This window comes from Rhinoraja longicauda, chromosome 8, assembly GCF_053455715.1.
Source record: "Rhinoraja longicauda isolate Sanriku21f chromosome 8, sRhiLon1.1, whole genome shotgun sequence".
NCBI classification, from domain to species: Eukaryota; Metazoa; Chordata; class Chondrichthyes; order Rajiformes; family Arhynchobatidae; genus Rhinoraja; species Rhinoraja longicauda.
This window is the reverse complement of record NC_135960.1, coordinates 35,295,543-35,323,019: the sequence shown is the minus strand read 5'-3', so window position 1 is coordinate 35,323,019 and position 27,477 is coordinate 35,295,543. Positions and strand designations below refer to the sequence as shown.

Genomic DNA, 27,477 nt, shown 5'->3' with positions numbered 1-27,477 from the left:
GCGTCCTAAAAATTATAAAAACACAGCACAATACAATAACGTTCCATTGGGATGCACAAATTACCACAATAACCTTCAATTTTTAGATCACAATGATCACTGATCCTCAGTCTGGTCTCAACCCGAAACATCACCCATTCCCTCTCTCCTAGATGCTGCCTGACCTGCTGAGTTACTCCAGCATTTTGTGATACCTTCGATTTGTACCAGCATCATCAGTTATTTTCCTACACTACATACCTTTCTATTAGTTGATCATTTCTCAATAGACTTCATTAGGTGTGACCCCAGTTTAGCACAGCTGTAATTACCAGACTAGCCGAGGAACGTTTGGAGACCACTGCACCGTTCTGCTGCTGCAAATTCGTGTCTGAAATGTCGGACTTTGACATATCCAGACCCCAACGTCTTCCTGAATACTTCTGCATGGAGAAATCAGAAAGCAGGATTATTTTAAGCAATGTCACATGTATTCCATTACTCTGCTCCACCACACAGGATATGTCTATGCATTGTGGAAGGTGAAAGCAAAAAAATCACAGCTTCCAGAGTGAGGAAGAATTGTTAACTATGAACAAACCTAATGAATTATTTAATTTGAATGCATGAGAAAGGCGTGTGGCTGTATGAATGGAAGGAGGTACCTGTTAATATTGAACCCTACTTTTTATGTTTCTTTTTGTCTTGAGTGTTAATAGTTATTGCATGTCTTTGGACACTATCAATCTCCTCGTCATTGAAGAAATCAAAGGGAAATTATTGCAATTAACCCACCTGACAAAAAAACCTCAGCAATGTGAGCAATTCCTACCTGTTCTGTCAAATGGCCAGTCAGGCACGGCAGCACTGCTTTAGCAAGAAGAGACAAATACAGACAGAAGGAACTGCAGATGTTGCAACCTTGAACAAAAACACCACATGGAGTAACTTAGACAATCAGGCAGCATCTGTGGAGGGAAATAGTCAGTGCTCCAGGTCGGGTCCCTTTTTAGGCAGATGGCAAATTAGCAGCTGGGTGGAATAAGTGACAAAGGCTAGAGATGAAAAGGAGACAAAAGGTTGTCCGATTAGGAGATAAGTAAAATGCACTGACCACTCCGGATGAAGTCGATGGTGAAGAAGGCAGCCAACAAGAAGAGGATATTGAATAATAATAATAATAATAATAATAATAATAATAATAATAATAATAATAATAATAATAATAATAATAATAATAATAATAATAATAATAATAATAATAATAATAATAATAATAATAATAATAATAATAATAATTCTTACAACGGGGAAATTTGCAGGGTTACAACAGCAAAGTGAATAGCAAAAATAGATAAGCATTCATTATAAATAAAATAAAGATAATTATCTTTATTTACTGGTTACTTTATTAAGAGGCAGAAAAGGAAAGCTCTGTCTGAACCACAGGAATGACGAAATGTTGATAGAGAAGATTAAATTTGAAAATAAGTATATACTCACAATTTAAATTGTTCTCAGCAAGATTCTCTCGGTTTAGGTTAATTATTGTCACGTATACCGAGGTGCAGCGAAAAGGTTTGTTTTGTATGCTATCCAATCACGTAAGATAAAACTATGCGTAAATACAACCAAGCCAAACTCAAGTACAATAGGTAGAGTGTAGGGAAAGATACAGAGTGTAGAATATAGTTCTCAGCAGTTAGCGCAACAGTTCCATAGACAAAGTCCAATGTCCACAATGAGGTAGAGGAGAATCGGAGTAACCTGGCTAATGGAAGAATTGTTAAGAAGTCTAATCTATGGATCTTGGAGTACAGGTAACCCTAAAAGTGGCGTCACAAGTAGATAGGGTGGTCAAGAAGGCTTTTGGTACATTGGCCTTCATCAGTGAAGGTATTGATGTTGGGACTATATGTTACAGTTGTACCAGTCATTGGTGATGCCACATTTGAGGTACTCTTTTCAGTTTTGATCATCCTACCACAGGAAGGATGCCATTAATATGGAAAGAGTGAATAAAAGATTTACAAGAATGTTATAAGGACCTGAGGGCCTGAGCTGCAGGGCGTGGTTGGACAGGCTAGGACTTTATTTCTTGGAACACAGGATGCTAAGGGGTGACTTTACAGAGAGGTATAATACCACAAAGGGAATGAATTGGGTGAATGCATAGTCTTTTACCCAAGGTTGGGGAATCAAGAACATGGGGACATAGGTTTAAGGTGAGAGTGGCAAGATTTAATAGTAGCCTGAGGGGCAACCTTTTCACTCAGAGGTAGTGGGTATATGGAATGAGATGCCAGACGAGGTATTTGAGGTGGGTACTATAACTGCATTTAAGACACAAACAGATATATGGATAGGAACAGTTTAGAGGGTTATGGGTCAAACGCATGCATTGCGACTAGCTTATATGGGGCATCTTGGCCTGTTTCTATGCTGCATGACCATGACTGTCAAAACTGTACAAATGGATGTATAAATGGCATCCTGATTTAGACATGAAGAAAGTCTGGTTGTGCCTCTGCTCAAGGAACAGGATGGAACTAGACACTGATAAATTAAAGTTGGAAAGGGTGCAGAAGAAATTCATCAGGATGTTACCTGAACATTTGATGAGGTTCCACATGGTAGGCTACTCTTGAATGTTAGATAGCATGGGATCCAATGAGAGTTAGCCAACTGGATTGAAAATTGGCTTTGTTGAAGGAAGCAGAGGGTAATGGTGGAAGGTTATTTTTTGGACTGGAAGCCTGTGACTAGTAGTGTGCCTCAGGGATTGATGCTGGACCCATAGGAACATAGACAATAAATGCAGGAGGAGGCCATTCGGCCCTTCGAGCCAGCACCGCCATTCATTGTGATCATGGCTGATCATCCACCCATTGCCATTTGTCATCTATATTAATGATTTGGATGAGAACGTACAAGGTACAAGATTAGTTAACTTTGCAGATGACACTAAAGTGGGTGGTTTTGTAAATAGCAAAGGTGGTTGTCAAAAATTGCAGCAGGATCTTGATTGGTTAGACAGGTGAGCTGAATGGTTAATGGAGTTTAATACAGCTAAGTGTGAGGTGTTGTATTATGGGAAGTCAAACCAGGACAGGACCTACAAAGTGAATGGCAGGGCTCTGGAGAGTGTTGTAGAGCAGGGGGACCTAGGAGCGCAGCTACATAGTTCCTTGAAAGTGGCGTCACAAGTAGATAGCGTGATCACATTGGCCTTCATAAGTCAGTATAGAAGTTGGGAGTTACGTTGCAATCGTACAACACAACAGGCCACATTTGGAGTATGTTCAGTTTTGGTCACCCTGTTATAGGAAAGATGTTGTTAAGCTGGAAAGGATGCAGAGAAAATTTACAAGAATGTTGGAAGGTCTCAGGGGCCTGAATTATCGTGAGAGGTTGAGCAGGTTCAGACTTTATTCCTTGTAATGCATGAGGATGAGTGTTGATCGAGAGGTGTTTAGGATCATGAGAGGAATAGATAGGGTTAATGCACAGTGTCTTTTACCCAGTGTGGGGAAAACTAAGAACCAGAGGACATTGGTTTAACGTGAGAATGGAAAGATTTAGTAGGAACCTGAAGGGCAACTTTTTTTACACACAAAAGGTGAGAGGTATATGGAACAAGCTGCCAGCAGAGGTAGTTGAGGCACGTACTATCACAACATTTAAGAAACATTTGGACATGGATAGGAAAGGATTAGAAGGATATGGACCAAACAGGCGGGTCGGACCAGTACAGATGTGGCATGTTGGTCGGCGAGGGTAAGTTGGGCCGAGGGATCCATTTCCAGGCATGATGACAATATGACTATGCAGGCTCGAGTTATAAGGATAGGTTGGATAAGGCTGGAACTTTTTCTTTTTTCTGTGTATGAGGTGGAGTGGTGAACCTATTGTGCAGATAATCATGAGAAGCATGGATCAAGTGAACACTCAGTTTTTCCCCCACAATAGAGTATTCTAAAACTAGAGGCCAAATTTAAAGGTGATTGTCACATGTACAGTAAAGATTTAAGAGGAACCTTAAGGGCAATGTCAGGGCGCAGCGATAGAGTTGCTGCCTTACAGCAAATGCAGAGCTGGATTCAATCCCAACTATGGGTGCTGTCTGTACGGAGTTTTTACGTTCTCCCCATGACCTGCGTGGGTTTTCTCCAAGATCTTCGGTTTCCTCCCACACTCCAAAGTAGGTTAATTGGCTTGGTAAATGTAAAAAAAATGTCCCCAGTGTGTGTAGGGTAGTGTTAATGTGTGGGGATAGTTGGTCGGTGCGGACCTGGTGGGCCGAAAGGCCTGTTTCCGTGTTGTATCTCTAAACTAAAATAATGTTTTCACTAGGAGGGTAGTCCTTATTTGGAGTGAGCAGCCAGAGGAAGCTGTAGATGTAGATACAATTCCAGCTTTTAAAATACATTTTGACATATATATATGGACAGGAAATGGTTAGAAGGGTATGGCCAAATGTATGTAAATAGGATTAGCCCAGTATGCCAATTTAATTGACATGGATAAGGATGATTGGAGGTCCAGTTTCTGTGCTGTGTAACTTTATGACAATGAATATGCATTGTTAAAATGAGCTAGTTTAAAGAAAAATAAACTTCAAACTGGATGAGGGCATCAACAGTGCCATGGGTGTAAGTGGAAGAAAAACACGGAATCTAGGTAGGAAGAAATCAGTTCTGTGGGACAAGAACAAGCTGAGACCATTAATCTTCCATAAGTGCCATGTTGATGTATTTTGGGGAGGCGGTGGAGACTGGCTGTGTTGTGTTGTGGAACCCTGTGTTGGGAGATGCGGTAGAAGGAAGATCGCTTCAGCAAATGTGGTCAGCAATAGCTCGATGTTCAGTGGTGAGATTGTGGACCAAGAGAAACTAAAACGAGGTGTCTGACAACCACTGAGGTAGAGGTCAGTTTGCCAAACAGCAGCACTGTCCTCTCAACAGGTTTGATGATATCATTGGGCTTGACCTTTGGTGAGCGGAGTGATGCAAATTCAGAAAGGCTATGGCTCAAGTGAATTAGAGTGGTCAGCAGTTAGTGATGAACAGATCCAAAGTCATTTCACAGGCTTGAATGAAGACTCCTGGCCAACAAAATGAACTAGGAAGTAAATGGAAATCAAAATGGGCAGGGAAGGAAGGTAGCAGATGAACTCAACAACATGTGTAGGAAAGAACTGCAGATGCAAATCGTAGACACAAAATGTCGAACAATCACAGTTCCAGACATACACTGGCCCTATCTCCGAATTCTACCTCCGCTACATTGACAAATGCATCAGTGCTGCCTCCCGCACCCATGCAGAACTCACTGACTTCATCAACTTCACAACTCATTTCCATCCTGCACTCAAATTCACTTGGACCATCTCCAACATCTCCCAACCTTTTCTAGATCTCACCGTCTCCATCACAGGAGACAAACCATCGACTGACATCTATTATGAACCCACTGACTCCCATAGCTATCTAGCCTACACTTCTTCCCACCCTGCTTCCTGTAAAGACTCTATCTCCGACTCGCAATTCCTCCGTCTATGCCGCATCTGTGCCCAGGATGAGGTGTTCCACAACAGGTCATCAGAGATGTCCTCATTTTTTATAGAATGGGGGTTCCCCTCTTCCATTAAAGATGAGGTTCTCACTAGGGTCTCCTCAATATCCCATTCGTAACAAGGACAGAGTCCTCCTTGTCCTCACCTTCCACCCCATCAGCCGTCGCACACAGCACATAATCCTCCGACATTTTCGCCACCTCCAACGCAATCCCACTGGCCACATCTTCCCATCTCCACCCCTTTCTGTTTTCCGCAGAGACCGTTCCCTCCACAACCCCCTGGTCAACTTATCCCTTCCCACCCAAACCATCCTCGAGAGGGAAGGTGAACAGCTGGAAGTAGTTGTGCACATGAGCACAAACGACGTCGGGAGGAAGAGGAAGGAGGTTCTGCATCGTGAGTTTAAAGAGTTAGGAAGACTCAAAAGCAGGACTTCGAGGGTGGTTATCTCTGGATTGCTTCCTGTACCTCGTGCTGGTGAGGGCAAGAACAGGGAGATAGGGGATCTGAATGTGTGGCTGGGGGGCTAGTGCAGCGAGCAGTAATTTAGATTTATAGACCATTGGGATCTCTTCTGGGGTAGGGGTGACCTGTACAAAAGGGACGGGTTAGACCTTAACTGGAGGGGGACCACCGTTCTGGCAGGCAGGTTTGCTAGTGCCACACATGTGGGTTTAAACTAAATAGGTGGGGGGGGGGTTGACAAATTGGGAATATAAAGATGGAGTTAAAGGGGAAGTGAGTACACAAAAAGTTGCAAAAGACTCCCGATTTAATGGGAAGGAAAGTTCGAGAAGGGACAAGAGAGTAAGGTCAGGGCCAATAGTGACGGGTGTGAGAGGGGAGGTGAATACTGAAGTTAAAGTGTTGTATTTGAATGCGCGAAGGATAAAAAATAAAATGGATGAGCTTGAGGCTCAGTTAGATATTGGCAAGTATGATGTTGTGGGAATTACAGTGACATGGCTGCAAGAGGACCAGGGCTGGGAGCTGAATATTCAGGGGTATACGACCTATCGAAAAGACAGACAGGTGGGCAGAGGGGGTGGGGTCGCTCTGTTGGTAAGGAATGATATTGTCCCTTGCAAGGGGTGAAATGGAATCAGGAGATGTAGAATCAGTATGGACAGAACTGAGGAATTGTAAGGATAAAAAGACCCCAATGGGAGTTATCTACAGGCCCCCAAACAGTAGCCTGGATATAGGGTGCAAGTTGAATCAAGAGTTAAAATTGGCATGTCACAAAGGTAATGCTACAGTGGTTATGGGAGATTTCAACATGCAGGTAGACTGGGAAAATCAGCTTGGTAATGGACCCTAAGAAAGGGAGTTTGTGGAGTGCCTCCGAGATGGATTCTTAGAGCAGCTTGTACTGGAGCCTACCAGGGAGAAGGCAATTCTGGATTTAGTATTGTGTACTGAACCGGATTTGATAAGGGAACTCAAGGTAAAAGCCATTAGGAGGTAGTGATCATAATATGATAAGTTTTAATCTACAATTTGAGAGGGAGAAGGGAAAATTGGAAGTGTCAGTATTGCAGTTGAGCAAGGGGACTATGGAGGCATGAGAGGGGAGCTGGCCAGAGTTGACTGGAAAGAGACCCATGCAGGGAAGACAGTGGAACAACAATGGCAGGTATTTCTGGGAATAATACAGAAGGTGCAGGATCAGTTCATTTCAAAGAGGAAGAAAGATTCTAAGGGGAGTAAGAAGCGACCATGGCTGACAAGGGAAGTCAAGGACAGTATAAAAATAAAAGAGAAGCAGTATAACTTAGCAAAGACGAGCAGGAAGCCAGAGGATTGGGACTCTTTTAAAGAGCAACAGAAGATAACTAAAAAGGCAATACGGGGAGAAAAGATGAGGTACGAAGGTAAACTCGCCAAGAATATAAAGGGCGGCACGGTAGCGCAGCGGTAGAGTTGCTGCTTTACAGCGAAATGCAGCGCCGGAGACTCAGGTTCGATCCTGACTACGGTGCTGCACTGTAAGGAGTTTGTACGTTCTCCCCGTGACCTGCGTGGGTTTTCTCCGAGATCTTCGGTTTCCTCCCACACTCCAAAGACGTACAGGTATGTAGGTTAATTGGCTGGGTAAATGTAAAAAAAAAAAAATTGTCCCTAGTGGTTGTAGGATAGTGTTAATGTACGGGGATCGCTGGGCGGCACGGACTTGGAGGGCCGAAAAGGCCTGTTTCCGGCTGTATATATATGATATGATGATATGATAAAGGAGGATAGTAAAAGCTTCTTTAGGTCTGGTGAAAGACTGGAGCGATGAGGCTTGTATACACTGGAATTTAGAAGGATGAGAGGGGATCTTATTGAAACATATAAAATTATTAAGGGATTGGACACATTAGAGGCAGGAAACATGATCCCAATGTTCGGGGAGTCCAGAACCAGGAGCCACAGTTTAAGAATAAGGGGTAGGCCATTTAGAATGGAAATGAGGAAAAACTTTTTCAGTCAGAGAGTTGTAAATTTGTGGAATTCTCTGCCTCAGAAGGCACTGGAGGCTAATTCCCTGGATGCTTTCAAGAGAGAGCTAGATAGAGCTCTTAAAGATAGCGGAGTCAGGGGGTATGGGGAGAAGGAAGGAACGGGATACTGATTGTGAATGATCAGCCATGATCACATTGAATGGCGGTGCTGGCTCGAAGGGCCGAATGGCCTAGTCCTGCACCTATTGTCTATTGTTTACGGTGAAGTAAAAGTACAGTGAATATCTTGTAGCAGCATCACAGGCACATAAACAGCACATGAAGACAAATTATACATAAATTATACAAAACTGTGAAAAGAAAAACAATGCAAAAAGTTAAGAAAAACACACTAGTTTGTAGCTTAAGCAGTGTTCCCACTCAGCCAAATCTTTTAATCTGCCATTTTTAATTGTCGACGGTGATGCTGATGTAGCTCGATGACCAACAGCAGAAGGCCAAAGTACACAGAATTATTCAAATTTCTCCTTAAAATTCACACCCAAATTACAGCCAAATGGTCCGGATGCAAGAAGTCTCAACACACCAATTCACCCAATTTTTAAACTGTGCAGATTATTGATCCCTTTCAAACAACTGCTCAATTCTCATTGATTCATTCGGATGTGCAGCCAATATCGGCAGGTCCATAGTTACCCGAGTATTAGCGGTGGTTCCAGTTTGTTCGGAATCACTTTCTGTTTCTTCAAAGGCCACTTCGTTGTCTGATTCATCGAAAATATCCCATCCAGAATTCTGCAAGAACAAACAGAAAGATAGGATTAGTCTGAGCAACTCTTGTGTATTTTCCATTTCTTCACCTGCTCTGCGAGCAAAGCATATAACTGTGCATTTTAGAGGTAGAAGCCTTGGTCATTTCAGAGTTGTTTGATTTTCATGGGACCACATTTCTTGGAGAAAGAACATTAACAATGGATCCTTTTATTTTATTCCTTTAGCACGATGGGAGGATTAAACAATGGATGCAACAAGCATTGTTTATATTGGACCAAACTTAATTTTTGGTGCTTCAACTTTGATTGTCTCTGAACACTCTCATTTACTTAAATAACAAAAGGGTACAGACAGGAACGCTAACTACCATTACCCAGTTTGAATTATATTTGGGGTCAGTCCCACACTAACATGGTAGACTCTTAATTTTCTTGTGAAATTACCAAATAATGACCCCATATGCCAAATTGCTCTGATAAAATATAATGAAAAGCACAAAAACAGACATTTTGTCAAGCTTAGCATTAGGTCATAAGGTCATAAGTGATAGGAGCAGAATTAGGCCATTCGGTCAATCACGTCTACTCTGCCATTCAATAATGGCTGATCTATCTCTCCCTCCTAACCCCATTCTCCCGCCTTCTCCTCATAACGCCTGACACTTGTACTAATCAAGAATCTATCTATCTCTGCCTTAAAAATATCCATTGACGGCCTCCACAGCCTTCTGTGGCAACAAATTCCACAAATTCACCACCCTTTAACGAAAGAAATTCCTCATCTCCTTCCTAAAAGAATGTCCTTTAATTCTGAGGCTCTGACTACACTCTCCCACTTGTGGAAACATCCTCTCAACAACCACTCTATCCAATCTTTCACTATTCTGTAGTTTTCAATTAGGTCTCCCCTCATTCTTCTAAACTCCAGCGAGTACATCCCCACTCCTCATATGTTAACCCACTCATTCCTGGGATCATTCTTGTAAACCTCCTCTAGACCCTCTCCAGAGCAAGCACATCCTTCCTCAGATATGGTGCCCACAATTGCTCACAATACTCCAAATGTGGTCTGACTAACGCCTTATAGAGCCTCAGCATTACATCAATGTTTTTGTATTCTAGCCCTCTCAAAATAAATGATGGCACTGCGTTTTCTTCTTTACTACCGATTCAACTTGCAGATTAATTTTTTGGGAATCCTTCTCCAGCACTCCAAAGTCCCTTTGCACCTCCAATTTCTGGATTTTCTCCCCATTTAGAAAATAGTCTTCATCTTTATTCCTATTACCATTATTCCTATTCCTTTATTACTCCACACTTTGCTACACTATATTCTATCTGCCACTTCTCTGCTCACTCTCCCAACCTGTCCCAGTGCTTAGAGTCATAGAGTCATAGAGTGATACAGTGTGGAAAAAGGCCCTTCGGCCCATCTTGCCCACACCAGCCAACAATGTCCCAGCTACACTAGTCCCACTTGCCTGCGCTTGGTCCATATCCCTCCAAACCTGTCCTATCCATGTACCTGTCTGTTTCTTAAATGATGGGATAGTCCCAGCCTCAACTGGCAGCTTGTTCCATACACCCACCATCCTTTGTGTGAGAAAGTTACCACTTGGATTCCTATTAAATCTTTTAACCTTCACCTTGAAGCTATGTCCTTTGGTCCTCGATTACCCTATTCTAGGCAAGAGACTCTGTGCATCTACCTGATCTATTCCTCTCATGATTTTGTACATCCTTCTGCAGAGTCCCTGCTTTCTCTACACTACCTGCCCCTCCACTTTTTTTTGTATCATCCGCAAACTTGGCCACAAAGCCTTCAATCCCCTCATCCAAATCATTAATATACAATGTGAAGAGCAGCGACCCCAGTAACCAACCCCCACGGAACTCCGTTAGTCACTGGAAATTCATTAAATTCAGACAGTAGAAAAACACTAGCCAAGTTGATCCTGCAAAATTTTCCACTGAATATCTGTGGGCATATTTAAATTTGGAGACTTGACGTGCTAACTGGTCATGGTGGACGTACTCAGGAAATATTTTTCAGCCAATATCCCAGACTCTGCCATTGTGTTCCTTGGTTCTATCCTATCCCAACCACTAGACTGAACCAGGATAGCAGTACAACAGTGCCCGAAGAAGAGTCCTGACCCAAAACAAAACCGGCACACATGCCTTTCTACTATCTATTGAGACAAGAAAAATTATTTAATTCTTATCACTTGTCTGGTTGGCGCAGCTCACCGAAGAAACTCAAGATACATGCAAGACAATGAAGCATGCTTGATTGATACCCCCATCCACTGCCTCACAAACCACCAATGTATTGTGGCTGTAGTCTGCACCATTGCAACATTTTTTTCAATTTACCACCTAGATGCATTAGAACATCAGGCATTTAAGAAAATCCTCAACTGTAAGATATCCTCCAGATTATACAACACCCTGACCTGAAAATGGTGCTAATTTAAATTGGTACAAACAATAGCAGGAACACAATTTAAAAGATGTTTGGACAGGTACACGGATAGGAAAGATTTAGAAGAATATGAGTCAAATGTGAGGCAATGGGACTAGGTGAGACCAGGCACTAGGTCAGCATGGACGAGTTGGGCCAATGGGCCCTGTTTCTGTGCTATATGATTCCACACTGATTTGCTGTAGTTCGAAGTATCACTCTGTCTCAGCCTTGAAGGTAATCAATGATTCAACCACCATGTCTATCTTGAATGAAGAATTCCCAAGATTCATGTGTAGGAAGGAACTGCAGATGTTGGTTTAAACTGAAGATAGACACAAAAAGCTGGAGTAACTCAGCGGGACAGGGAGCATCTCCAGAGAGAAGGAATGGGTGGCGTTTTGGGTCGAGACCCTTCTTCAGATTCATGACACTCATCTGTGTCTTAAATAGACAAATCACCTCTCGATTCTGGATTCCCCCACATGGAAAAAAAAGCTGAGAATTCCAGGAGCTCCTTAACTATTAACCCAATGGGTGTAACTTCATCATAAGGATAAGAACTATTCAAGGATGCAGGCTCACAATGGATAGCATTTGCTGACCAGTTGCTTAATGTACAACTAGACTTTCAAAATATTTTCAATAAGATAATCCAATGTGGTAGCACATGGCACCATTGAGAAGCAGTGCTCTCTAAGATTTACACCCAGAAATTAAAAATGTTAATTTATGGAAACGATAGTTAATTTGGTGTATTGTCTCAGAATGCTTATAGATCTGGGGTGTAATTAGTAAATTAATTTTAATAAAGTGATCATCCAGAACCCTGTTTCTGCTTTCTCCCCATATCTCTTGATTCTGTTAGCCCTAAGAGCTATATCTATCTCTCTCTTGAATACATCCAGTGAATTTGCCTCCACTGCCTTCTGTGGCAGAGAATTCCACAAATTCTCAACTCTGGCTGAATTTTTTTTTCCTCATCTCAGTCCTAAATGGCCTACCCCTTATTCTTAGGGCCCTGTGACCCCTAGTTCTGGACTTCCCCAACATCAGGAACATTTTTCCTGCATCTGGCCTGTCTAATCCCTTAGGAATTTTATATGTTTCTATAAGATCCCCACTCATCCTAAATTCCAGTGAATATAAGCCCAGTCGATCCATTCTTTCATCATATGTCAGTCCCGTCATCCCAGGAATTAACCTGGTGTACCTATGCTGCACTCCCTCAATAGCACAAATGTACTTTCTCAAATTAGGAGACCAAAACTGCAACAATACTCCAGGTGCAGTCTCACCAGGGCCCTGTACAACTGCAGTAGGACTTCCTTGCTCCTATACTCAAATCCTCTCTCTATGAAGGCCAACGTGCTATTTGCTTTCTTCACTGCCTGCTGTACGTGCATGCTTACTTTCAGTGACCGATGTACAAAGACACCTAGGTCTCGTTGCACCTCCCCTTTTCCTAATCTTTCAGATAATAATCTGCCTTCTTGCTCTTGCCACCAAAGTGGATAATCTCACATTTATCCACATTATTATACTGCATCTGCCATGCATCTGCCCAACCTATCCAAGTCACCCTGCAGCCTCATAGCATCCTCCTCACAGCTCACACTGCCACCCAGCTTTGTGTCATCCGCAAACTTGGAGATGTTACATTTAATTCCTTCGTTGAAATCGTTAATATATATTGTAAATAACTGGGGTCCCAGCACTGAGCCTTTCGGCATCCCACTAATCACTGTCTGCCATTCTGAAAAGGACCCGTTAATTCCTACTCTTTGCTTCCTGTCTGCCTTCTCTATCCATGTTAATATCCTACACCCAATAACATGTGCTCTAATTTTGCAGACTAATCTCTTGTGTGGGACCTTGTCAAAGGCTTTGTGAAAGTCCAGATACACCACATCCATTGGCTCTCCCTTACCCATTGTACGTTTTATATCCTCAAAAAATTCCAGAATAGTCAAGCATAATTTCCCCTTTATAAATCCATTAGCCATGGTTGAGCCGCCTTGCCTGTTTTATTTTTACGCCAGAGAGGGATGAGCAATTGTTGTAATTCATCCATGCGATCTTTAAATCTTTGCCATTGCATATCCACTATCAACCCTTTAAGAATCATTTGCCAGTCTATCCTAGCCAATTCTCATCTCATACCATCAGTTACCTTTCTTTAAGTTCAGGACCCTGATACTGTCGCCGAAGGGGCTTTGCACAACAAGATTGCTAACTAATCCTTCCTCATTACACAATACCCAGTCTAGGATGGCCTGCCTAGTTGGTTCCTCTACATATTGGCTTAGAAAACCATCCCTTATACACTCCAGGATATCCTCCTCCTCAGTGTTGTTACCAATTTGGTTAGCCCAATCTTTGAGATAAACATATGGATATACAGAGAATGGAGGGATATGGATCACATCGAGACAGATTAGTTTAATTTGACATCATGTTCTGCACAGTGCCATAGGGCCTATTCCTGTGCTGTACTGTGTTTTATGTAGATCCTCACTTCAAGAGCTGACAGCCCAAAAGTGATGTCTTGTGTACAAGATATCTGGTAGCACCCGTGACATTACCTATTTCCAGAATGACTTATGTCCAAGCTTTTCAGTGTGTGGTCTCAAATTACTATTGTGAAACCAGCTCTGTTTCATATCCTAAATATTGGCAAACAAAGCAGAAAATCAAGAGAGAAGAACAATTAAAAGAGGGAAATCTTCCATAATAACACAGAGGAGATAAACAGATTTCACTGAGTCATTAATGTACAAAATCACAAAATTAGCTTTTAATGCAAGTGAATCTCTTGATTTCCTTTTCTGTTTATGATCGTGGCTCAACTTTTGGGCAATTGTGTTGATAATCACTCACCTGATGATTTCTGGACGATGCGGGTTCTTGGTTTGAGTAATCTAAGTGGCGCGAGTATAACGATGAGAGCTTTAGTGCAGCCAGCTCAGGACTTGACCCTGATCGGATCTACATCGAACGATAGGATTATTTCAAACAGAACTGTATACATTTCTCTATTACTATGCACCCATTCAGAGAGATCTAGGGCACTGTGAACTTGCAAGCCAGAATTACTTCTCAGCCCTTTGATAGCTAGAGAGAGAAAGCCAAAGTGTATGGGGGAGAAATCTCTATTCATAAGATTTCTCAAAAGCAATAAGAGGAGAGCGTCAAATATATAGCATGATCTTCCTGTCATACTCAGCTGATGCCAATTTAAACGTTTGTTGAGAGATGAAGATGGTTGAATAATTTGGACCAATTTACTTCCTTCAGCTGTATTATGCTGATAACTAGAATGTCTTCTTTCGTACAGAAATCAAATGATTCACTTTGAGATCAACCAGTCTCTGATGCAATCGCCAACAAGGCCTGAAAATATTGTTAGGGTGACAGAAGTTGTTAATCACCTCAGATTGTTGTAATTCTGAAAAATGTCCATTGCATTAATAAATGGCCATATTTCGGAATGACGTGGCTTTATAATTTTACATGTCCTTATTCTGTGTATTTATTTTGAAAGTACATGAAACATTATTGATGGAATGGTAGGTTCTTTAAACTTCATCCATGACAGAGAAGCCTTCCATTGTCAGCATGATAGTAAACAATCCTAGAAAAGGGCTGTGCTGCTGTGGAGCTCTATGTTCCATATTCAAAATCCTGCTGCCACCTCCGGCTGACCTGCATTTACTGACAGTCTGGGGGCATTCACGACAGAATGGAAGCCGAGGGGGAAAGGGATCCTGATGCTATTAAATGAAAGCTCCAGCTGTGACCACCTGCTGCCTCATCAGAGTGCCTCTGCTGCAGCCATTGGGATAACAGGTAAGAGTACCAGAACAATCAACTTCATGTGGGTTTTGCAAAGAAAGAAAGGTACATGGCATTCAGATTCAGTTTAATTTATTGTTTTGTAGCGCAGGATACAATGACATCTCTTGTTCACATGAAGCTCATGGAGTACACAGTATACATGTTAATGGTAGATACAAGAATAAATACGACAAATGCTAAATAACAGAATGGTGCAAAGATTGTAGTGGAATCTGAAGTAGTGAAAACAACATACTGAAATTCAACAACGGAATAACTGAACGAGATGGAGTTGTGTAAGAGAAGATGCCAGCAATTCCGGGAAGTGGTTGTGGCTGTGACTGTGTCTGTGTACTCGTCGATGTTACCGTTCGAAGCGGCCCGGAACATCTCCCAGTCCACCTGATCAAAGCAGTCCTGAAGTGTGGTCTCCTTGCTCCGTCCTGTATGCTGGCTCATTCCGAGTCAGCATGGATTTACGAAGGGGAAATCATGCTTGACTAATCTTCTGGAATTTTTTGAGGATGTAACTAGGAAAATGGACAAGGGAGAGCCAGTGGATGTAGTGTACGTGGACTTTCAGAAAGCCTTTGATAAGGTCCCAGATAGGTTAGTGGGCAAGATTAGAGCACATGGTATTGGGGGTAGGTTGCTGACATGGATAGAAAATTGGTTGGCAGACAGGAAACAAAGAATAGGGATTAACGGGTCCCTTTCAGAATGGCAGGCAGTGAGTATTGGGGTACCGCAAGGCTCGGTGCTGGGACCGCAGCTATTTACAAATATACATTAATGACTTAGATGAAGGGATTAAAAGTAACATTAGCAAATTTGCAGATGTCACAAAGCTGGGTGGCAGTGTGAACTGTGAGGAGGATGCTCTGAGGATGCAGGGTGACTTGGACAGGTTGTGTGAGTGGGTGGATGCTTGGCAGATGCAGTTTAATGTGGATAAATGTGAGGTTATCCACTTTGGTGGTAAGAACAGGAAGGCAGATTATTATCTGAATGGTGTCAAGTTAGGAAATGGGGAAGTACAAAGAGATCTGGGTGTTCTTGTTCACCAGTCATTTAAAGTTAGCATGCAGGTACAGCAGGCAGTGAAAAAAGCTAATGGCATGTTGGCCTTTATGACAAGAGGAGTTGAGTATAGGAGCAGAGGTCCTTCTGCAGTTGTACAGGGGCCTAGTGAGACCGTACCTGGAGTACTGTGTGCAGTTTTGGTCTCCAAATTTGAGGAAGGACATTCTTACTATTGAGGGCGTGCAGCGTAGGTTCCCGAGGTTAATTCCCGGAATGGCGGGACTATCGTATGTTGAAAGACTGGAGCAACTAGGCTTGTATACGCTGGAATTTATAAGGATCTTATTGAAACATATAAGATTATTAAGGGATTGGACACGTTAGAGGCAGGAAACATGTTCCAAATGTTGGGGGAGTCCAGAGCCAGGGGCCACAGTTTAAGAATAAGGGGTAGGCCATTTAGAATGGAGATGAGGACAAACTTTTTCAGTCAGAGAGTTGTAAATCTGTGGAATTCTCTGCCTCAGAAGGCAGTGGAGGCCAATTCTCTGGATGCTTTCAAGAGAGAGCTGGATAGAGCTCTTAAAGATATGGGTTATGGGGAGAAGGCAGGAACGGGGTACTGATTGTGAATAATCAGTCATGATCACATTGAATGGGGGTGCTGACTCAAAGGGCCGAATGGCCTACTCCTGCACCTATTGTCTATTGTCCAGCATTGAACTGACCTACAGATGGGGGCTTTCCATTTGAGCCTCCGCCCATAGGAGGGGAGGAGCAGGATGGAGGAGTGGTCTGATATGCACAGTGGTGGGCGGGAGGGCAGTCTTATAGCCATGGCGGAAGGTGGTGTAGCAGTGATCCAGTATGTGGTCTCCGCGCGTGGGGCAGGAGATGTGCTGGTGGAGTATTGGGAAAACCTCTCTCAGGTTGGCACTGTTGATGTCCCCCGCGGTGATGAAGGCAGTGTCCGGGTGTGTGCTGATGGCCTTATACAGTTCCCGCTGTGCCTGTCTGTGTTTGCCTGGGGGGAATATAAACAGCCATGGCAATAACGGCTGTAAACTCCCGGGATAACCAGAAAGGCCGGCAAAGCATTGTGAGGTATTCCAGATTGGGGGAGCAGAAGGTTTTCAGAGTCTGTATGTTCCTTTGATCGCACCATAAGTTGTTCTCAAAGAAACACACTCCGCCACCCCTATTCTTCCCCGAAGGTCCCCTCACCCTGTCCACACAATGTAAGGAGAACCCGGAGAGCCCGATGGCTTGATCCGGGACCCCTGCCGACAACCAGGTTTCTGTGAGGCAGATGATGTTTATGTCCCTGGTGTCTCGCTCGAAGGTGACCCGTGCCCTCAATTCGCTCAGCTTGTTGTCCAGGGACTGTACGTTGGGCAGCAGTAAGCTAGGGCATGGGGGTCGGTGAGCTCGCCACCTCAGCCTGTCCAGGACCCCAGCTCTCCTGCCCTCTTCCTTGGTTGCTTCTGCAGTTCAGGGCATGGCGACAGGAGCTCCGGGATGGGAGTGATATGGTTGCGGCAAGCAATCGTCAACCTGATGCCCAGAAGTGTCTGTTTGCTGTCCTTGATTTTGCAGGGTTGTGGTGCTGTTGCCCATTTTCCTTTGTTCCAGGTGGTTCTGTGCTGTACACCTGAAAACTGTGCAAAACACCAAATAAACCATAAAAAGCTTCAGGAAAGTTGCTACTGCACTAGCACTTGACGGTGCCATCTGATGTGTGCAAAAAGAATGAAAGAACAACAAAAAATAAACAAAACAAAATCGCGGAGCTCACAGCATGTTGCCCTCTTCGGCGCCAGAGTGATGGTGGAAGATTGCTTTTCAGACTGGAGGCCTATGAGTTGTGCGCCACTTGGTGTCCGTGTTGGTGTCAGGTGGACTGGGAGATGTTCCAATAGACAATAGGTGCAGGAGGAGGCCATTCGGCCCTTCGAGCCAGCACCGCCATTCAATGTGATCATGGCTGATCATTCTCAATCAGTACCCCGTTCCTGGCTGCTTTGAACAGTAACATCAATGAGTACACGGACACAGTCACCGGGTTCATCTGGAAATGCGTGGAGGATGTTGTTCTGACCAAAGGGTCCGGATGTTTCCAAACTGGAAGCCCTGGATTGGCGGCGAGGTCCACGCAACTCTACAGGCAACGTTCAACTCTGGCTCCGCGGAGGACTACAAAAGGACCCGGTAGGATCTGAGGAGCACAATTAGAAGGGCCAAAAGAAACAACAGCAAGAGGTTGGAAGCCAACCTCACCTCCAGAAATCCACAGCACCTCTGGCAGGGTCTTCAGACCATAATGGACTACAAAGTCCCCATCACACCACTAACACTGCAGCTTCCCCCCCCCGGACGAGCCAAACCACTACCACACTCGGTTCGAGAGGCTGCACCCCGACCCCCTGCCACTGATGACCACATCCCGACCATCACAGAGGACAACGTGCGTCGGTCGCTCCAGAGAGTCAACGCTCACAAAGCGGCTGGCCCGGACAGCATTCCCGGTCACGTCCTGAAGGCATGTACATGTCAGCTAGCGGGGGGGGTTCACCGACATTTTTAACCTCTCACTTTCACTAAGATCCATTCTCACCTGTCTGAAAACCTCCACCATCATCCCCATACCCAAGCATAACAAACCCACCACCCTCAACGACTGGCGAACCATAGCATTGACACCCGTCATCAGCAAATGTGGTGAGAATCTAGTCAAGGACATAATCTGCTCCTCACTACCCAACAACCTGGACCCCTGCCAATTTGCCTACCATCCCAACAGATGACGCTATCACCCATACCCTTCACACCGCCCTCACCCACCTGGACAAGAGGGACACATGGTTGGATGCTGCTCATAGACTACAGTTCAGTATTCAACACAATTGTGCCCTCTAAGCCCGTCAGCAAGCTCCTGGACCTGGGGCTGAACCCAGGCCTGTGCACCTGGATCCTGGATTTCCTGACAGGCCGACCCCAAGTGGTGAGGATGGGAGACCACACCTCCACAGCCCTCACCCTCATCGGTGCACGTCAGGGATGTGTCCTCAGCCCCCTTCTGTACTACCTGTACACCCACGACCGTGTGGCCCAACATGACACCAACACCATCATCAAGTTTGTGGATGATACTACAGTCTGATCACCAACAGGGACGAGTCGGCCTACAGAGAGGGGGTAGTGGCCCTGACACAGTGGTGCCAGGCCAACAACCTCTCTCTCAACGTCGACAAGACCAAGGAGATGATCGTCGATTACAGGAGAGGTGGAAGGGGGGTGGGGGGGGGGGGGGGGGGCCACAACCCCCCATCAACATCAATGATGTAGAGGTGGAGAAGGTGGAGACCTTCAAGTTCCAGTGTCCACATCACAGAGGACCTGACCTGGACCACTCACATTCCCACAATCACAAAAAAGGTACAACGGCTCTACAACCTCAGGGATTTCTACAGAGGCACCGTGGAGAGCATCCTGACAGGCTGTATCTCCACCTGGCAAGGCAGCTGCACCAGCCATGCCTGAAGGGCCCTGCAGAGAGTGGTGCGGACAGCCCAGTACATCACCAGGTGCAAGCTGCCCTCGCTCCAGGACATCTACTCCAGGCGGTGCGTTGGAAAAGCCCTGAGGGTCATCAAAGACCCCAGCCACCTGGACCACTGTCTATTCTGCCTGCTGCCCTCAGGTGGAAGGTACCGGAGCATCAGCTCCCATACCACCAGATACTCAAACAGTTTTTTCCCCAAGGCAATTAGCCTGCTGTACCAACCAGCCCTGAAACGCACCTGAACTGGACTCAGATCACTTTATAATTTAATGCCTGCACTTTATAATTTAATGCATGCACTTTATAATTTAATGTTAAATTTACTGTACAAAATCCTCCAGCACAAGATTTTCACACAGGATTGTATCATGTATGGAACTGGTGTGACAATAAACCCCTTGAATCTTGAATCTTGAAAGAGGTGATTAGTTGAGAAGTCTGAAGACAGTGGGGAAGATACTGTTCTGACATCTGGATGTCCGAGCTTTCAAGCTCCTTTCTGGACATTTTCATGTTTCATTCGATGTATTTATAATTGATATTGACCATTTGAATATCATGATGATCAGCAAAAGAGAGGGAATGGGACTTGTTGGTAAATGGAGAAATTGGGAGCTGGTTTAGGACAGCATGGTCAGAAATAGATGGCCAGGGTTACCTTACTTTCTCCTCTAATTTACGTTGTCCAGCTGGTGACAAATGCTGATTCCTCGACAACAAGACAGTGTAGCAGAACGTCCCAAGTTTTACAAGAGACTGACTGGCTGCACCATCAGTTTATGATTAGCAGTATGGTGTTCATTATTTACACATTTCCCAGTGCGTGGATTACGTGCAGGAATAAAAAGCCTAATTATTGGAAAACCTGAGTCACCAAGTCGCTATCTGTCTGCCTGTTCTAGAGTGTTGAGCATGACACTGCGGGGCGTTGTGGACTGAAGGAATCGAGAATGCTGCTAACATCATGCTTCAAAACAGTTGCAATTTCTGGGTGCGCAGGGAATGGCATTCTTCCAATCGAGCTGCAAGTGTGAATTGCAAGGCAGCGTAACTGTAGGCTGCAGCAACATGTGCAACAGGGACGCCTGCAGGACTCACAAAGCTGCATCCTCACCCCACTTTGTGTGTTTGGAATGTTTCAGTGCATGCTCATATGTTACTTGTTGCTCATTATGTTCACAGAGGGAAGTTAGACCTTGAAATGACCTTGTCTCTCTCTTGGCAGCTTGCTCTGCTCTGTTATTCTGCTGCTTATTTCCCCATTATACAGCAACTTGGCAATAGCAGGTTAATGCAGATGATAAACACTTTCACCTCCACTCATGGAAGACAGTAGCTCATCTCTAAAGTTATCCAAAATAAGTGACAATTACTGAATTGTAGCATCTAACAACAGAAACATCAGAAATTTAGTTGTGTGTGAGGGCCTTCATTTCTGGACTCCAGGTGTACTACATAAGATTAAGAGTGGGCATTAGCTAGAGTGTTGTGCTTTTAGTTTACAGCAAATTTACTGCTGTTTTTTAGTTAAATGTTGATCTACATCATAATCTGCTAATCACACTAACAGCAAGAATTTTCATTGTGTGTGCCGATGTTTCGGTTAACGCAATGGCCACTGATATATACTTAAAACATATGCAGGGGTGTACATTAATAATCATCTTGGTACGAATTCAGTAACCACTGTGTCCAAAAGGAAAGAATATTGGGATGATATGCTTTCATTTATACCACCAGGTGGCGCCGTCAACGATGGCAGCCTCGCCAACGGTCTGTCTGGCTTTTCGTATTTTTTGTTATTTTTCGTGTGTTTTAAAAGTATGTGTTAATGTCCTCTGGTTTGTTTTATGTGGGGGGTGGGGGAGGGGATCAGGAGAAACTTTTTTTCAATCTCTTACCTTGCTGGAGATGCGATTGTTTTCCGGATCGTATCTCCGGTCGCTTTGCTGGCAGCCTTGCTCGAGACTGACTTTGAGCCTCACCGCGGGGCCATGGACTTACCATCGGAGCCTGCGATCCATTGCCTAGGATCGACGCTCCAACTGCAGCCTGCAGATTTCACCATCGAGGAGCTCGCAGTCTTGGGTAGAGACTGATGTCGGGAAGCTCCAAAGTCCGGGGTCCGATCGCTCAGTGCAGGGGAGCTGAATCCCCCCAATGCAGGAGCCAAGAACGGCCCATCAACGGAAGGCTCGAGGCCCCCGACCGTGGGAGAACAAAGAACGGAAGAAGATTGAACTTTTTTTTCATCTTCCATCACAGTGTGGAACGTGAAGGAGTTTCTGTGGTGGATGTTAATGTTAAAATGTATTTTTGTGTCTTGTTGCTTTTTACTGGTATGACTGTATGGCAAATCAAATTCCTCGTATGTTGCAAAACATACTTGGCTAATAAAGTATGATTGTGATTATGATTATTTTCCAGAGTTGTGGTTCAGTTATTCCTTTTACCAAAATTTACCACCCACAATTGTTTGCCGATTACAAGCTCATTCTGCAAATTTTAACTTGCATTTTTCCAAAATGGTTCGTCGTGTTCCATCGCCAAGGTAGGATTAGGGTTTTGCAGGTCAGTCCAAAAATTTAATGGTTGTAGGAAAGTAGCCGTTTCTGAACTTGATTGTGTGGAATTATCTCTACTTCCAGTGAAAATAATTCACCATTCACTAAGCAATTAATGTCAAATGCAAAGGGTGGGATATTTTAGGAAATCTTTCATTACAGGCAGGAATTTCTGTTCCTGCCCATGAAGAATTTATGCTAATTTCCCTTCTGAACATTGGATTCTGAAGCAAGTGATGGCAGATTCATTTGCAGCATTGGCTGGTTGCTCGTGATACAATGGGCAATGTGAACATCTGCAGACCTTTCAGCTCGGGATGCCTGGTCGCTGAGCACATGCCAGGTTGATCCTGGTTCAAATACCGAATTTATTGAAATGATTGTGAAACATCGGTTACCTGGAGAAAGGTGAAATGTATTTATTTGCCCGTTTCAATGTTTTTAGTGAGAGTGTAATTGTCATAGAATTATACAGTGTGGAAAGAGGTACTTCGGCCCAACTTGCCCACACCGGCCAACAAGTCTCATCTATGCTAGTCCCACTGGATTGCGTTTGGCTCATATTCATCTAACTGTCCTGTCCATGTACCTCTCTAAATGGTTCTTAAATGTTGCGATAGTACCTGCCTCAACTACCTCCTCTGGCAGCTCGTTCCATACACCCACCACCCTTTGTGTGAAAAAGTTACTCCTCATGTTCCTATTAAATCTTTCCGCCTTCACCTTAAACCTATGTCCTCTGGTTATCGATTCTCCTTTTCTGGGCAAGACAGTGTGTGTGAGTGAACGTGCGAGGGTATGAGTATATGTCTGCATTTATGTTACGTTAAATATTAAAAATAAAATCTTAATTTTTTCTCTCCATATTTTTAGCATTGTGGGTTTTCCCCAGGTTGGTAACACCCAATTTATATCCAGTCCAGGCACATGAACAATATTTGGAAGGCCAGCTAGATGGATTTGTTGGCTGCTGCAGGGCTGCAGGCATCTTCTGCAGTGCAGGAACTCAGCTTGTGGCAATAGTTAAATTAACCCCACTCTTTAACCACACGTTGCATTTGGCTGGCTGATGTTATTTAAATGTATTGCTAAACGGCCACATTGTCAAACTCAGGAATGGAAACTATGAAGGACTGCACTGAATATTTGCTAATATTAAACATGTCAGTAAACATACTATGGCTCCAGGACAGTATCCATATCCCCTGAGCCTGCTAGGGAGGCCCTCATCCATTGGCGCAATGCCTTTCTGGGAGTGGAACCTAATGCCTGGCTTCTGATGGCTCCTACACTCTGGAACGTAGGGAACTGGATTCCAGCTTGGACCTAACTGTGGCCCAAGGGTTGATAATCAGTAGCTGTGTGACAGCAGAGGACCTGCGCTCCAAGTTTCACCCCGTGGTGATGTTAAAGTTTCACCATGATTAAACTGGATCCCACTTCCCAAGGCAACATCTAACTCGCTTCCGGGAGGTGCACTCCTTTCATTGTTTCCCTGGCTCAGATGGGGTTTTTTCCCAGATTCAATAGACCATGAAATCAGGGCGATGGGAAAGAGGGCAGCTCAAGTGGAAGTGATGACTGGAGTTGGAGGAAACACTTTTGCAGCAAACTGAACACAAGAAGCAGAGTATCCGGTAACCCTGCGGTTCCATTAACTCCAACAAAGATCACGCTTCAATATCACCAAAATCATCCTCCAGTCAGCCCGAATCACTGACCCACAACCACAACCAGAGAACAATTATGAAACAGTCAACTACCCTGTTTTGGAATTACCTGATGAATTGAGAGCCCATTTCCCTCGGACTCTGAGCTAATAAATGTTGCCATTGATGAGGCACTACCCGGCCAATCTGTGCTATGACTTTTTGAAAGTCTCTGCATCGAAAAGAAAAAAAAAAGTTATTGTTGACAATGCTGCATATATGCACCTCTCCATCCATGCACCTCTCCATCCATGCATCTCTCCATCCATGCATCTCTCCATCCATGCACCTCTCCATCCATGCACCATCCATGCACTTGCTAGTCATCTAAAGTGAAAACAAACATTCCAAGAGAAAAAAAACAGAACATAGAACAGCACAGGACCCGCAATGCCTGTGCCAAGTTCACCTTATCGCCTCTGCCTGCATGTGATCTCTACCCACTCATTCATTCCCTGCATATTAACATGCTTATTTAAAGGCCTCTTAAATGATACGATTGTATCTGCTACCACCACAAACCCTGGCAACGTGTTCCAGACACCTATGTGCAAAGATCTTGCCATTTCCTTTAAATTCCCCCCTCTGACCTTAAAGCTTTATTTTCTAGTCTTTGACATCTACACCTTTGAATAAAGCTTCTAACTATCTATCCCTCTCATGTCTACAACTTTATTTCTTGGAGCACAGAAGACTGAGGGGTGATATTATGGTGCTGTATAAAATCATTAGGGGAATCGATATGGTGACTGCACAGAACCTGTTTCGTGCGGTAGGAGAATCGAGAACTAGAGTGCGTAGATTTTAGTGAGAGGAGAAATATTTAATAGGAGCCAACTTTTAATAGAGTCAACTTTTTCACATAGATGGTGGTGGGTACATGGAAACTGCCCAGGAAGTAATTGGGACAGGTACAATGACAACATTTAAAAGGCATTTGGGTAAGTACATGGATAGGAAAAATTTAGAGGGAACTGGACCAAACATGGGCAAATGGGACTAGCTCAGATGGAGCATTTTGGTTGGCATGGATGTGTTGGGCTGGAGGGCTTGTTTGTATGCTATATGTCTCTATGACTTTGTATTGCAAATGCAAATGTTCTCCACTGTACAAAAGCAGCCCGAAAGAAGTGCATTCTTATCCTAATGCAAATACACTTTTCAAAGAAACCTGCCTGCCAATGGTACTCTCACTGATGTCTTTTCCAAGGTTTAGTTTAATAGTTTTCAATGATTGTTTTATTACCTGTTCAGTTAGGAATGGGATGGATAGTTTTGAAGATCCAGCATGGATAGAATCCCTCTTTTCTGAAATTACTGAATCATATATGAATGGCTGCGTTGAAAAAAAATTAAAGATTGGTTGTATTGTTATTAATACAGTGTAGACTTTTCTAATCCCATCACGCCCTGACACATAAAAATCCAAGAACAGATCAAACCAATAGAAGAATCTGAGCTTGATTTGCAACATTCATAATTTATGTGATACCCTAAAGGTTGAAGCTAGTTAATTGCGTTGAAAAATGTAAGCCCCCATTAAAGATCTATGGCATCATAGTTGCACAAAAACAGGTCCTAAGTACATTTGTGGAACCAACAGACTGCTATTGGTTGAATGCCTTATGATCTTGCTGTATAATTTATTGGAAACCTCCATCATCAATTACTACAGGTAATGCTGCTCCATCATTTTGGGTCTGATGCTCAACCTTCAATTGTTACTGAAGGAACCAATTGTTACTGAAGGAACTCAGCAACGTAGGCAACATATTGGGACATCAAGAATAAAATCAATATTGCACAAATCCAAAATCAAAGGGTAAAATTGATATCTATTGCTGTACATGTGCTTAAAATAAGACCTGACATACTGTCTTACATTTCCAGAAACCAATCACTGACCTTGTCCTCCCTCTCGTCCTCCTCTTCACCTTCCATTGTCTCCTCCATATCAAACCTGTCAACCACAAATGGTATGGATACTGGTGTAATCATCTCTTTTTCTTCCTTCCTTACTGGAGTGATATGTTGTTCTTTTTGCAATTTTCTTTTTCCGACACCCCTCCTGGAATTGGTTAATACCTGTAACATTCATAAAGGGGAATAGAAAGATATAGAATAGATGGCTGTGGAGGCCGTCAATGTATATTTCTAAGATCACAATCGATAGATTTTTGATTAGTACAGGTGTTAGGGAATATGGGAAGGAAGGCAGGAGAATAAGGCTGAGACGGAAAGATAGATGAGCCTTCACTGATGGGCCAAATAGCCTAATTCTGCTCCTGTAACATAAACTTATGAATTATACTTCTATCAGATCTCTCCTCAGCTTCCGATACTCCTGCAAAAACAATCCAAGTTTGTCCAAGCTCATCAATTCCACTTATTTCTTTGTAATCTATTCTCTGACACACTCATCAACTTGCCTCTGATTATCCAATGTGCAATTAACATTATCTAATTAATCTATCATCCTACACATCCTTGACAGCATTCAATGGGAAATCCATGCACTCACAAAAAGAACATACAAACTCCACACAGAAATCACTGAGATCGACCGGAATGCAGGATCTGTATTTTTGGCCATATAGGATGCAGCCCAGGGTTTGATGTATTTTTCATGTTACCCCATCTCTAAAGAGGATGAAAATAATTTTCTCTCTGCAAGTTGGTTAATACTATTCCTGTCATGAAATGATTGTAGGTTCCACTAAATGATAAACCTGTTTGGGGTATTCTTCTGAGGAATTTCGCTTGGTATTGTTTATCGTATCATTTCTGAGAGAGGATTTATCTTTATTGTCAATGCAGATGCATTGTCTTCTACATTGAACAGTACATTTAGGAGCCACAGACTGCAGATTTGAAATAAAATGCTCTATTATAATTCACGAAATACTGAATAGCGTGGCCAAAGCAGTCTACAGCCTTCACTCCAGATAGTACTTGCATTGTGTGAATATTAATATGGCGGCACGGTGGCGCAGCGGTAGAGTTGCTGCTTTACAGCGAATGGTTCGATCCTGACTACGGGTGCTGTACTGTAAGGAGTTTGTACGTTCTCCCCGTGACCTGCGTGGGTTTTCTCTGAGATCTTCGGTTTCCTCCCACACTCCAAAGACGTGCAGGTTTGTAGGTTAATTGACTGGGTAAATGTAAAAATTGTCCCTAGTGTGTGTAGGATAGTGTTAATGTGTGGGGATCGCTGGTCGGCGCAGACTTGGTGGGCCGAAAAGGCCTGTTTCCGCGCTGTATCTGAAATATGAAAATAAAATATGAAATTAAGTGCTGTCATGTTGATTATAACAGGAATGAGCAGATTGGATTACACTCAACTTGGAAATGAGCACAGAGATGACGAGTTGCCCAGGCCTTTCAATCTGCCGCTCCTTATCAACAGTCCTGGAGTCATTCAGATAGGAAACTGGGTCATTGGAACATTGACTTCAAGCCAGTCATCAACCATCCATTCACATTAATCACATTTTACTCTCCCCTGATTCCTAACAATATCCCCCAGATTCTCCCACTCATTTGC

The 27,477-nt window shown here is 43.6% G+C and overlaps 1 protein-coding gene across 1 annotated transcript in view; it reads right to left on the bottom strand.

The window, feature by feature from the left end:
- LOC144596249 (uncharacterized) overlaps positions 1-27,477 on the bottom strand; it is a 127,493-nt gene that overhangs the window by 35,572 nt on the left and 64,444 nt on the right. The window contains exons 14-18 of the mRNA XM_078404460.1: positions 25,839-26,018; positions 25,180-25,269; positions 24,004-24,105; positions 8,698-8,796; positions 312-422 (exon numbers count right to left, since the gene is read on the bottom strand). Coding sequence (XP_078260586.1) covers positions 312-422; positions 8,698-8,796; positions 24,004-24,105; positions 25,180-25,269; positions 25,839-26,018 — 582 coding nt within the window. The remainder of the gene's footprint in view (positions 1-311; positions 423-8,697; positions 8,797-24,003; positions 24,106-25,179; positions 25,270-25,838; positions 26,019-27,477) is intronic.